At 36.5% G+C, this 11,911-nt stretch overlaps 2 protein-coding genes across 2 annotated transcripts; one reads left to right on the top strand and one right to left on the bottom strand.

Moving 5' to 3' along the window:
- Positions 1 to 615: 615 nt before the first annotated feature.
- On the top strand, positions 616 to 1,884 carry LOC137722898 (F-box protein At1g55000). The gene is made up of 2 exons (XM_068462011.2): positions 616 to 1,110; positions 1,331 to 1,884. The coding sequence occupies exons 1-2, from the start codon at positions 628 to 630 to the stop codon at positions 1,712 to 1,714; spliced, it is 867 nt and encodes a 288-aa protein (XP_068318112.2). The 5' UTR covers positions 616 to 627; the 3' UTR covers positions 1,715 to 1,884.
- Positions 1,885 to 1,919: 35 nt separating this feature from the next.
- LOC137722897 (vacuole membrane protein KMS1-like) lies at positions 1,920 to 5,708 on the bottom strand. Its single transcript, XM_068462010.2, has 8 exons — positions 5,491 to 5,708; positions 4,824 to 5,023; positions 4,526 to 4,604; positions 3,991 to 4,290; positions 3,454 to 3,611; positions 3,172 to 3,288; positions 2,718 to 2,897; positions 1,920 to 2,473 (listed from the first exon to the last, which is right to left on the bottom strand). The coding sequence occupies exons 1-8, from the start codon at positions 5,540 to 5,542 to the stop codon at positions 2,270 to 2,272; spliced, it is 1,290 nt and encodes a 429-aa protein (XP_068318111.2). The 5' UTR covers positions 5,543 to 5,708; the 3' UTR covers positions 1,920 to 2,269.
- Positions 5,709 to 11,911: the final 6,203 nt, after the last annotated feature.

Raw genomic sequence — 11,911 nt, 5'->3', positions numbered from 1 at the left:
CTTCTTTTCCCATTTAAATTTTCCTCCACTTTATTCAATGAGGAAAGTAGATTTTTGGTCCTTGTAATCTGGTTGAAGGGTCACTTAAAAAAAAATACAAAATAAAACAAAACTTAAGCACAATATTACAAAGAAAATTTACAACCACGCACCTTATATGACTGTTAGATAGTTTAAACGGATGCCTAAGATATAAGGTTTTAAAAAACGTTAGACGCTAGTCGGTCAGCAAGCTAGGGGCCTAGCTCCTAGGTGGGGCTTAGGCGGAGGCCTAGGCGGACTAAGCAGGTTTGAGTAAATTATTATATATCATACAAATAGTATCTATTTTCCTACTTATCAAACAATTTGACCTTAATCGAAATGGCTGGTCACCGCTCACAGCCTAAGTCGATTTTTAGAACACTATTAAGATAAGCATTGTTTCTTAATTTTCAAACACCTAAAAATTAATCGAGTGGTGGTCATATTTTTATAAAACTTGACTGTGGGTCGTTAGTAAATTTATAATTTTGTAAAATATATTTCATACAAACAATAATAATAATAATTAAAACAAGGAAAATTTAATAAAATAAAAAACAAGCCTAGATAAAATTTCATCAGTTAAAAAAACAAATAATAAATATGGCAGAAGCTGGTTCTGTTTTATTGACCGAAACTAATTTGAACTCTCTCCCCCAAACGACAATGGGTTGCTGCGGAGACGAAGAAAACGACGACGACATCCACAATCCTCCCAACGCCGGCGCCGACACCACCTCCACCCAAACCCTCGGCGAATACTCCGACTCTACCACCACCATATCCCCGATGAACTCTCACTTCCCGGCCTTGACTTGCCGCGACACCCTCCGCCTCATCTTCGAGAAGCTCCCGATTCCCGACCTCGCTCGCTCCAGCTGCGTCTGCCGAGTCTGGAACTCCGTCGCCTCCGATCAGGAGATCGTCGATAAAGCCTTCAAGTCCCCTTGGAATCTGAAGGAGGTGCTTGGAAAGCCCTCGTCTTTAAGCTTCTGGAGGGACAATTCGATCGGAAAATTCGCCATCTCCCACCGGATTGTCCGCGGCGACAGCGTCGCCAGCCTCGCCGTCAAGTATTCCGTCCAGGTACGCATGCCTTTTGGTTCTTATCATCTGTTTGATTGCCGAGAAAATGAAAATGCAAAACACTTTTAGGCCAGTTTGGGACTGCTTCTGTACGAAGCACCACTTAGAAGTGCTTTTATTAAAGAAAAAAAAAGTCGAAATATTTGTTGAAAATGCTTCTTGGAAAAGCAACTGGAAGTGCTTTTAAGCCCAAACGTAGTATTAATTCGATTTCTTTCAGGTGATGGACATAAAACGATTGAACAACATGATGAGCGAGCACGGAATATACTCTCGGGAGAGATTGCTGATTCCGATAAGCAACGCGGAGATGCTTTCGGAGGCAACCTGCTATGTAGAAGTGGATAATTATGCAAAGAGAGAAGTGGCTGTGTTGTATTTGGAAGGCGGCCCCGACCCGAAAACCATAGGCAGCAGCAGTTCTTCATGCTCTGTCTTGCAGACCAAGAAAAGAGTGGTTGAATCACTGAGGAGAAGTCTGCAAGTAGATGATGCAACTGTGAACTACTACTTGTCCATTGCCGGCGGGGATCCAAGAGCTGCAATCTCTCAGTTCTCCCAGGACCTTAGGTGGGAGACCCACACTCACCCCGGCTTTGCTTAGGGCTCATCCGGGACTGCTTCTGTCATAAGCGCTTCTGCCAAGTGAATTTCAACTTGTAATGCTTGTTCTATCAGCCAATGAATCAAATTCAAATGTGTGCAAGTCCTGTTATTTGTAATTGTAATATTGGCACAAAGCCTTTGGATTTAAATAGAGAATCTTGTTCATCATTTCGTTTTTTGATTAACAACTATCGTTCATGAAATTTGAACTCATAATCTCCTCCAACAAAGTGGAGACTAGACTTTATTCCATTGCATTTCCCAGAATGGGCAGATTTCTCCGATACAAAGGCAGATCGAGACCGCCGATAAATGCAGAGATAAACTTCCCCCTATAAATTGTACTACATGTAGATACTTCTACGGGTTTACCTATGTTTCATTTCATGTTTTATATGTACAAACTGAAACAGAGATAAACGGGTGGAAGCTACGGGAGAAGTAATCATGGCGGATACAAAAATTTCTGCGCTAAACTCCGATGATGTGAATACCAGAAAAGGGAAAGGAAAAAACAAATAAAAAAATCAAACCGGAACAGCCTCCGGAAAATTCAATCAGAGGCTTGGCTGCAACCGGCGCTACTTTTATGTTTGGATGTATGCAGATTGCTGGACAATGCAGTCAACTCCTTTTCATGTTCTTCCTTGAGAACGCTTTGTGCACTTGCCGTCACAATCTTGAGGAAGAAGTTCATGAGCATGAGCCACACAACTGTGTTCCAAATCGAACTAAATGATAAGTCCCACTTTTTCTCCTGAAAGCAGAAAATGGGGAAAAACATATGTTAAAGGACAAGCATAGTCGTTTATTAAGTACTCGAAACAGAAGTACAAAAATCCTTAGGTTCAGTAACATGTATACAGAATTCAATTTACCAACTAGCTAATGGATTATGTTTCCCCACTTTCGGTCCAAAATATACCCAAACACTTTTTGTCGGAAATGAACTGTATACACAACTTATATGGATACTAAAGCCGTAATTCAGAAAACACTACCTTGCTGTTTGAGGGGACTGGAGGTGAGGCGTGTACATACTTGTCTTTCACAGTATGTAGTTTGCTGATGAGGTCGGGCACAACCGAACCAAATCCAGGGAAAAAGCCAAACAACCAAATCAATTTATTTTCTACCAAGTCGAGAAGCTGATTGTTGCAAACTGAGATGATGAAAACTGTCTGCAATTACAGGGCAACATAACCACTTCAATATATGTAAACTCGTGCATTGTTCAATGCAAGTAACTTTAAAATAGTAAAGGAACCTCGGTAAGCATGTTCTGGAGAAATAAAATCAAAACCGTGTTTAAACATCTGATTGGATGGGGCAGGATCCAATCCGTGATGCACGGATTTCTTAGAAACAGTTCTTAGAACTCACTATAAATGAAGCAAAACACCACAAAATAACAAGAGAAAATCTGTGCCAGTATGAGTTTACAAGTTAGCAAACCTGTATGTGAGTTTTAATAAATGCCTTTCCAATCAATGTTGCTAGAAAGAACGTCCAAAACCGAATGCCAAATTGTCCACACAATATTCCAGCAAGGTCAAATAGAGGGTTGGGCACCTGAAAATTATTTTGGAGAAGCACCTTAAGATGTCTTAAAACCAATTTTAAGAAAAAAATAAAAAAGAGAAGTATAGTGCACTGCAAAAGGGAATTAAGTGCAACATGTGTTCAAAGAATGTTGCAACACCACAGGTATAATTAGCATTAAGAAAGAAAAATTACCGAAGCAAGAACTAATATAGTTAAAAAGTTCAGATATTGTGTATGCGAAAGAAGCCATGATTTCATCCGGTTGAGGCGGTTAGCTACCATTCCACTACCTTCAGTTGAGGAAGAATCCAGCTCTTTCATGACTTCCAACTTTTGACCAGATATACTAGCTGCAATTAAGAAAGAGAGATTCAAAATTTTGTTCAGGGAAAAATTAGTGATTTGAAACTTCTAAACTATCCAACTCACTCACCCTTACAGTATGTAATCATGTTAAACAATCAGGAAAATGATCCGGACTTAAAAAGGGCCAAGAAAGAAGTACCAAAAAATATTTCTAATGGTGACTAGTAACTATATCTTCTTGATATGCATAGATGTAAATAAGCATATAGATTATTGTGATGATAAAACTAGACTAGATGAGGTTTTTCGAACAGGTTGTTCCTGACTAGAAACTGTTTACTACAACTTAACAAAGGTTACAGAGCTGATCGAGAACATACCTAAATAGTGAGTGTAAGAACATAGATTGTTGTTTGTACTTACCAGCTCTTGATATGAAATACGGAGGAAGCTCTCCCAGTGCAGTTCCGACTCCCCATAGAATAGCCTCTAGCTGAACCTGAGGCAAAATGCTGCTAAGAGGAACCCTTGAACCATGCTGTGACAAGAATAGGGGGGCGCCATATTCAGAGCATTCTCTGTCCACCCATGAAGGACCACTTCTCCATTGAATGGTGTCATAGGGGGCACCTTTTATGTCAACTCTGCCACAGTCCACGGCTTTCATGGTAAAAAGAGCTATATGAGGCCCCAAATACAGCACAAACGTGTGCAAACCAGATCCTGCATAGAATAGCGATATAACAAAATCATTCAGAGTTGTGTTCAGAAGTGCATTCTTCTCTACAACATAATTTTAGAAGAAAATGATTTGCTTGTATCATTCTGAATTGTTACTTATGCATTTTGGTTCAGTTTGTAAAGCAAGTAAGATTCTATAGGAGAATTTGGAACCAGGTCAAATCCATCGACCAGAAAGTCACAGTTTCATGCTATTCGGAATATAACTCATACTTACCAAGACCAATTGATGATGCTACACCAAGAGCCAGCCACCAGAGACCAAATTGGAGATAACGAATAAGCTCCCAAACATGCTGCATTGCGATCAATCATAAAATCAATAAAGCCTTTAAATCATCAGCATTATGAAAGAAACATGCCCAATAATGCAAATACAACGCAACATTGATGGGAAATCTTTATCTCAACAACTTAGACAAACAAAACTAGGCAATCTAAATCAATGAAATATCGGTTACTCTAACTAAAAATCTAAATGCACCTACAGAAAAATGTTCCCACGAAGTTAATACCTCTCGTTGAGGTCCACCAATTGTCATAGTAATCACTCCTATACCTCCTGCTAACATAATTAGAAGCACAAACCAACCACCTTTCGCCATGAACCGCCGAACATATTGGCCAACAGCCAAATTGAAATACTTTAACGTCTTTAGCGGCTGCATTGTAAGTGTTAACCTTTCAAGTTCCCGGTGATGCTTCAAACGGAGTCCTGCGAAATTAAAAGATCAGAGAACATGCATTGGAATTCATAATTAATCAAAGCTCTGCTAAGTAAAAATTATATACAACCTTCAAATATGCAATCCGAAAATAGAAAACAAATTGAACCACTTTCCTCTATTGGATTTGATTAAACATTTTAAAAGTTTAAATGCTGAAACTTTTTGTTTTCATTTACCTACCCATAAATGTTTAATTTCCCTTTTTATTTAAAAAATAAATAAAAAGATTGAAACTTTCTGTTTCCATTTGATTTCCCCTTTTGTAATTAGCTCAGCTGAATAGCTCCTCAATCTTATTACTAAAAAGATCAAACAAAATTATTAAAAATAAAATTAGTTAATTCATATAATTTTTGCTTCCGAAAATTTAAAATTGCACACACCCACAATGTGAATGTGTAATTGCAGAGAAAATTTGAAAAAAAAAATTGATGAAGCTTGCGAATTAACTCACCGGAGATGGTGGAATCCGTGGAATTCGACGAGGCTGCGTCGGTGGGATCCATTCAGAAACCCTACAAGCTGAATCGGGACGTGCGATTTGGGATATTTGGATTGGAAATTAGGGATTCGTAGAGAGAGAATCCGAAGAGCGCGAAAGTTGGAATCGAGCTGTTGGGGACGGGGAGAGAGAGAGAGAGATAGCACGGTTTTGCGTGGCAAAACTCGGCCAAGAAGCCGGGTCGTTGGAAACTTGGAATAATTTGGTGCGGCGGGGAGCATGTGGAATCGTTCTGAACAGCTCTCAGAAAGTGCCACGTGTAGTGTAGTTCTGACTTGGATCAAAATTCAGGTTCTTCCGTTATGCTGACTTGGACAGTCGTGACGTGTACATCATTTGATTATTTGTTGATTTATCCCCAATGTGATACGAAGAAGAAACATGAGTGCATTTTTGTTGACCACCATTTAGTATGGTATATATTCATCATCTTATTTATCACCGTTACATGAGTTTGAATTTTGAGATTTGTGTCTATCTACTACACGAATCTCGATATTCAAACTCATATAATGGTGATAAATATGATGATGAGTATACACCACACTAAATGGTGGTGGGCAAAAATGCTCCCGAAGAAACATGATTCTGATTTCTGACGGACTGATTTGGGATTGCTTAATTTTTTTGGAAGTTTTAACGAAACACTCCCGCTACTATTCACTTGTAATGAAAAATCACATTTTTACCTTTTTTTCTAGTACTATTCACTACACCTTTATTTGTCATTTTTCATTAAAACTAAATTTTTTTTGAATATTTCGTTAGTTTTCCATTTTTTCAAAAGCAGCTTCTTAAAAATAATAGGCCTAAAATTGTATTGTCAAATGGAGAAAGAAAAAAAAAATAATTATAGGTCTAAAATAGTAGAAAGCAGACTCATCTTTAATCAAAATTTTCAAAAAACGCGTTTTCTCAGCAATATAGAGTTGAAGGCGTTGACCCAGTCCCCGGTAGCTGCCAGAACTCACTGTTTTTTTCAGTGTTTCATTGTTTGAAGCTAGTGATACTTTCGAAATGGCTGCCAGAACTCACTGTTCTTGAACGAGCAGAAACTAAATATTGCCTCGAAGCGTGGAGAGAGGCTTGCCGCAGGATGGCTAATGTGATCTCAGATATCACATTTTTATGTGATGGTGAAAATCAAACTCAGGAAACGAAAAACACAAAATACAAGATTTAGCCTAAGTTTTTAGTGTGACAACAAATAGATGTTTTATGTTTCCCAAGAACATAGTTTAAAATATTTACTATGACTATCACAAAATGGCACCTCAACTGCTGCTGCCACCGCCACCTTCCACACTACCATCCAGTGGCGGAGCCAGGATCTTCAAATAATAGAGTCATAATATCAACCAAAAAAGCATTATTGGGCTATTTCCCTAATAAGCATCTGCCAATTCTTGTCAACATATGTTGAAAGTTTATGCCAACGTATGTCAACAACCACTTTTGTAGAGGCTTGTCGAGGGTAGATGCATGATACTATAGAGTAATGGTGATGACTACATTGGCTTGTCAATTAAGGTATTTCATTGAGCACATGGTGCGCCCAATAGAGTTGCACACAAGAAGCAAGGAAAATAAGACAAATATGATAGAAGAAATAGAATAAGTAGGAGGAGGTTGTAAGTCTTAGCTATTTAAAGGGGTCAAATAGAGTCGCACACAATAAAAGAGGAAAAGAAGATAAATATGATAGAAAAAAATAGAACAAGTAGCAGGAGGAGGTTGAAAGTCTTAGCTGTTTAAAAGGTCAAATATAAAACACAAACAACTAAATGTACGTGAGTTTTTTAAGTTGTTAGGAACAAGGGCAACCAATGACCCGCCTCTACCATTGCTGCCACCACTTTTCTCCTCCTTAGTAATCTAGGTTTCCCCGTCTCGTCCCTCTCCCTCATGGCTTCCTCCTCCCTCTCTAGCCCCAAGACCACCATGTCTCCTTAGCCGTCCTCCTCTAGGGTTTCTTATGCGTTCTACATCGTCCTCTTCAGTAATATCGTCTAATTCTTTATTTTTGAAACTATTCCCTACCAAGAAAATGTTCTGACGAAAAAGATATACAAATTGTAATTACTCAATCCAATAGAATTGATTGTCGTATAATTACCAGATCCCTAGACTTTCAACATCCATGTAGGGAATTGCTGTTGCAGATCTCAAGGGTTGCAGTAAAAGCAAAGGCCATTCCCTTGTAGCCTTGTAGGTATGGCGTGGTAAAAAAATAATGGTGCTCACTGTTTGTCTAACTTGAAAATTTGACATAAAATCGCGTGCAATGTGTTGAGGAAAAATTAAAGTACACAACTCTAACATAAATGTTGAAGAAACAACACAAGTAAAGAAATTACTTGTATTATACTTACAAAAAATTACAATACAAATTCTCAAGGACATTTTTAGAAGCTATGACACTCACTCATTTTCTAGAAACAAACTCTAAATCACTCACACTCTTCACAAGACTACTCCTACTTCTCACTCTCACATAGTCTTCTTGATTGTTTGGTTCTTACTTAATTGGTTGATTCTTTAGCATAGCACTTCACCTATTTATAGGTGAACTCAACCGACTTAAGCATTACTAGAGCTTTCTACCTAATTAATATATTATGCACTCCACCGACATAAGCTATGCATAATAGCCTTGCCTGCTTAAATGATGCTAGAATTTCCTAGCATGTTATGCATGCCCACCGACTTAACATGCAGATTTGAACTAGAATGGTCTAGTTCATTTGCAGCTGGACAAAGTCCTCTGGAAGTTTCTGCCTTTCAAGCTTGCTGCTTGTATTTGTTAGACTTTTTTAGAATCCAAACACCAATTGAGCTGGTGTTGATCTTCAACACAGTGTTATTTTAGTATTTATACAGCCGACTTCATTAATGAGATAATGCTTTGTTGTTCTTCTTCTTGTTGTTTGCTCTATTTGTTTAACTTCATTATACTCGTGTTGTTGCAGCTAGTTTTGAATAAGAGAGTACTAAAAACTCGAAGTGTGGATGGAGTTGTTCCCAGAATTAATTGTGCGTTTTAGTCTCCCGGATCGGGACCTATCGTTTCGAGATGATCGTCCTAAAATCTCATGTTAATTGCCTTTATTTTACTTTAAAAATTTGTTCCACGTAATTTTCTTCGAAAAGATTTTAGCAGGCTGCCCCAAAGACGTGCTACTGATGACTCTTCATCTTGTTTCATTGAAGTTCCATTTGCCTAACAAATGTTCACCTCAAAAGAAATAAAATAATTGCTAGACATTCATTGAATGGAATAAATGAGGATCACCACAAGCCATGACGATCTATCATGTCAAACGACTTATCATTGCAAGTCCTCCTCATAAGAATAGGCTAACCCTAATTTTTCAACAACGTTTCCGGCTTGCAAACTTTGGTTAATTAAGGATTTTGCTTGTACGATTTGGTATGTACAAACCAAACTGTGTTGTATAATAACAATACAAAAATTGTGTTTACTTTTATTTATTTTTCATTTTTTATTCAATTGTACATAACATTGAGTAATACGAAATATGAACACGACTGAAATTTGAAATAAAAATTCTAACAATTATAAAAATCAAATATACGGGTTAAAACACGAGTCGGACCTTTTGACTAAAGAATACTTTTATCTTATTTTGTATCATCGAGTTATATGTGGCCCATAGGCTATCATGGCATATGATATTGTTGAAGTCAAAAGTGAATGGGAAGGACAAGTATCTCATTGTCCATATCTACCCATGTCTTGGACCTTTTGGGTCCATACGTATGTATGCCAATACCAAATCAATTCAATTATTTTTCTCTTTTTATTTTTTGGAATATCAAATTATCAATTCAATTCAATGATACAACTACTGGTCACATGATCTTATCTGTCAAGTCAATCTACCCTTTTCTAGATTCGTTAATATCATTTTCCGTTACTTGCAGAGATATGGTCCTTCTTAAATTTGCATAAATATTTGTTAATTTCTTCTTCTTTTCTTTTAATAAGAGTTAGCAATTTCCAATAAGTGGAAATTTCAATAGATCAGTCGCGGTGATCACTTCTTCCACCATCATATTTTAATTAATTTGAGTTTGTTTATGTAAATTTCATATTAATTAATTCATTATCTTTATTAAAAAAAAATGATGCCAGCAACTCCGCAGCCTCTCTTGTTCCATTTCGAATTTTAGATCAAGTTAATGACTAGCATGGGCTATAGACTTTGTCGCACTTGTATAATTTGATAACCCTTGACTGGTAATTTACAATTTACAACACTAATCTAAATTATCTAGTGTTCTTGATTCTTCCGATACCATTTAAGAGAGTAACTATAACAATGTAAATTGAAAGGCAAACTACAATTGCAACCATTCGAAGCTTGAATATATACATGACTGACGACATATGTGCGCCCACAATTATTTGTATATGGTCGTCGAGCGTGTATATAAGTAAGCGCAACAAATTTATGAATTTTCTTACTTCTTGTCTCGTCGGTCTTTGCTTCATTTGTTTACATCTGATCGTCATTTATTTTAATCTAGTCCTTATCCCTACCATTGTGGTTAAGTGTGCAAGCATGATTCCTCAAGGTTGTGGGTTTGAAGGCTGCATCCTCAATTGATGTATAATCTACACACAATAACCCCTTGTTGATAACTTGACCCCAAAAAATTGCATAATATGAAAATTTTAAATTGAAAATTTATATGAGGTCCAATATTCTAATGGATGAGGTGTTAGGTTTTCACTCATGCACTCTGAGTTTGAAGCTCCCTTTTGTTAATAATTATAAAAAAAATTAAAGAAAAATACAACATATATGAATCCTTAGTATCAAAGTTGTTCTCTACCTCCAATAATTTAAGCTTTAAAGGGCCGAGTGTAATTATTCGTTGATTACTTATCAACATGGTATCAAATTCTAGTTTTGGTTAATCTCTTCATAATTTGATCATGTCTATCCAACTTTTTCGTTCTACAAGCATTTGGGACAAGCTAGCTACTTGATTTATAAACACTAAAATTAATCTTATGAAACATATCACAAGATGATATTCTAAACTATTAAGAAAGTAATAAATTTGTGTTCAAGAGGCAAGCACGCTGCATTGTTAATATGATACATGCATGCAACTTTTTTAGTTCCATAAAAAATTAACCAACATGTCACTTTCAAATTATATCAATTAACATAAGAGACCCCAAAATAATTCTTGGTACTATAGTTAAGCATGAATTAACTGTTAGGTTATCTACAATTTGTTCAAAGCAATACTGAAACGTGAGAGGAATGATACAAAGTTGATGGCCCTAATGAAAGTTTGACTTTGAAGTAAATTCAAATTGTAACCCCATGCATGCACGTCTTCTTGGGTACAGAACAAAATTTCTAGGTTTCTCGTTTCTCTACTTTCTTGTTTCGAACCGCCACGCAAGGAAATTTCCTTTCCTTAGGGTTTCTTCTAATTTCAAAACCACACGTGAAGTTGAAGTGGTTTGATTTTTTCTGTATTTCCATAAATATAGCATGTATCATAGACAAAAACAAGTTCACTTGTTGCTTTCACAGTTGGTAATTGTATATATTGGATCAGTTAAGATAAACCACGGCATGTTATACCTAATCCATTCAGTTTAAGATCAATTATCTTGTGAAATAATTACTAGACTGAATCCAAATACCACGAGACGAAAATGCGGTGGAATATTACGCAATGGCAGTTGATTAGAAAAGCCCTACTGGTTCATGCCAGGTTCGAAGATAAGATCACACTATTTTTTCAACTTTTCTAGGCAAAGTTTAATAGTATTAGACGCACCGGCTATTAGGTTAAACAATGTTTCAAACATGTTAAAGATTATATGCATATATGAGTTAGAATTCATGGTTACACGTTTTTGACACACACGTTGACATTCATTTTGTAGAGCCGGCCCACTTCGTAATGTATTTTAATGATCCGAACCATCTATATTTTAGTACATCATTTATAGATCATCTTTGCAACAAAAAAAAATCCAAATATCTATTAAGAAATTATTTTGTAATGAAGAAAATGGATGAATACGGTTCTACAAAAAGCACTAAATTTATCAACGGACATATAGTTTTGAATTTTGTGATTTTTTTGTAGACATGATCATTGAGATAAGATATAAAATATAGACGGTGGGTTCGTTAAAATACATAACAAAATGGACTCCACAAAAACGTGTATCAAAAGTGCGTGTCTCCGTATTCTAACCTATATAGTGTGAGTCTAGGTTTCAACAAATGATATATAGAGATAAACACACCATTATGTATACCTGATGGTAAAATTTGGTTCGCGGAGCATTATATATTCATAAGAAAAAAATTGA

This window comes from Pyrus communis, chromosome 4 (assembly GCF_041283825.1).
Source record: "Pyrus communis isolate YQ-2024b chromosome 4, ASM4128382v1, whole genome shotgun sequence".
Taxonomy (NCBI): domain Eukaryota; kingdom Viridiplantae; phylum Streptophyta; class Magnoliopsida; order Rosales; family Rosaceae; genus Pyrus; species Pyrus communis.
The sequence above is the reverse complement of the archived record's forward strand: the minus strand, read 5'-3'. Positions and strand labels throughout refer to the sequence as shown.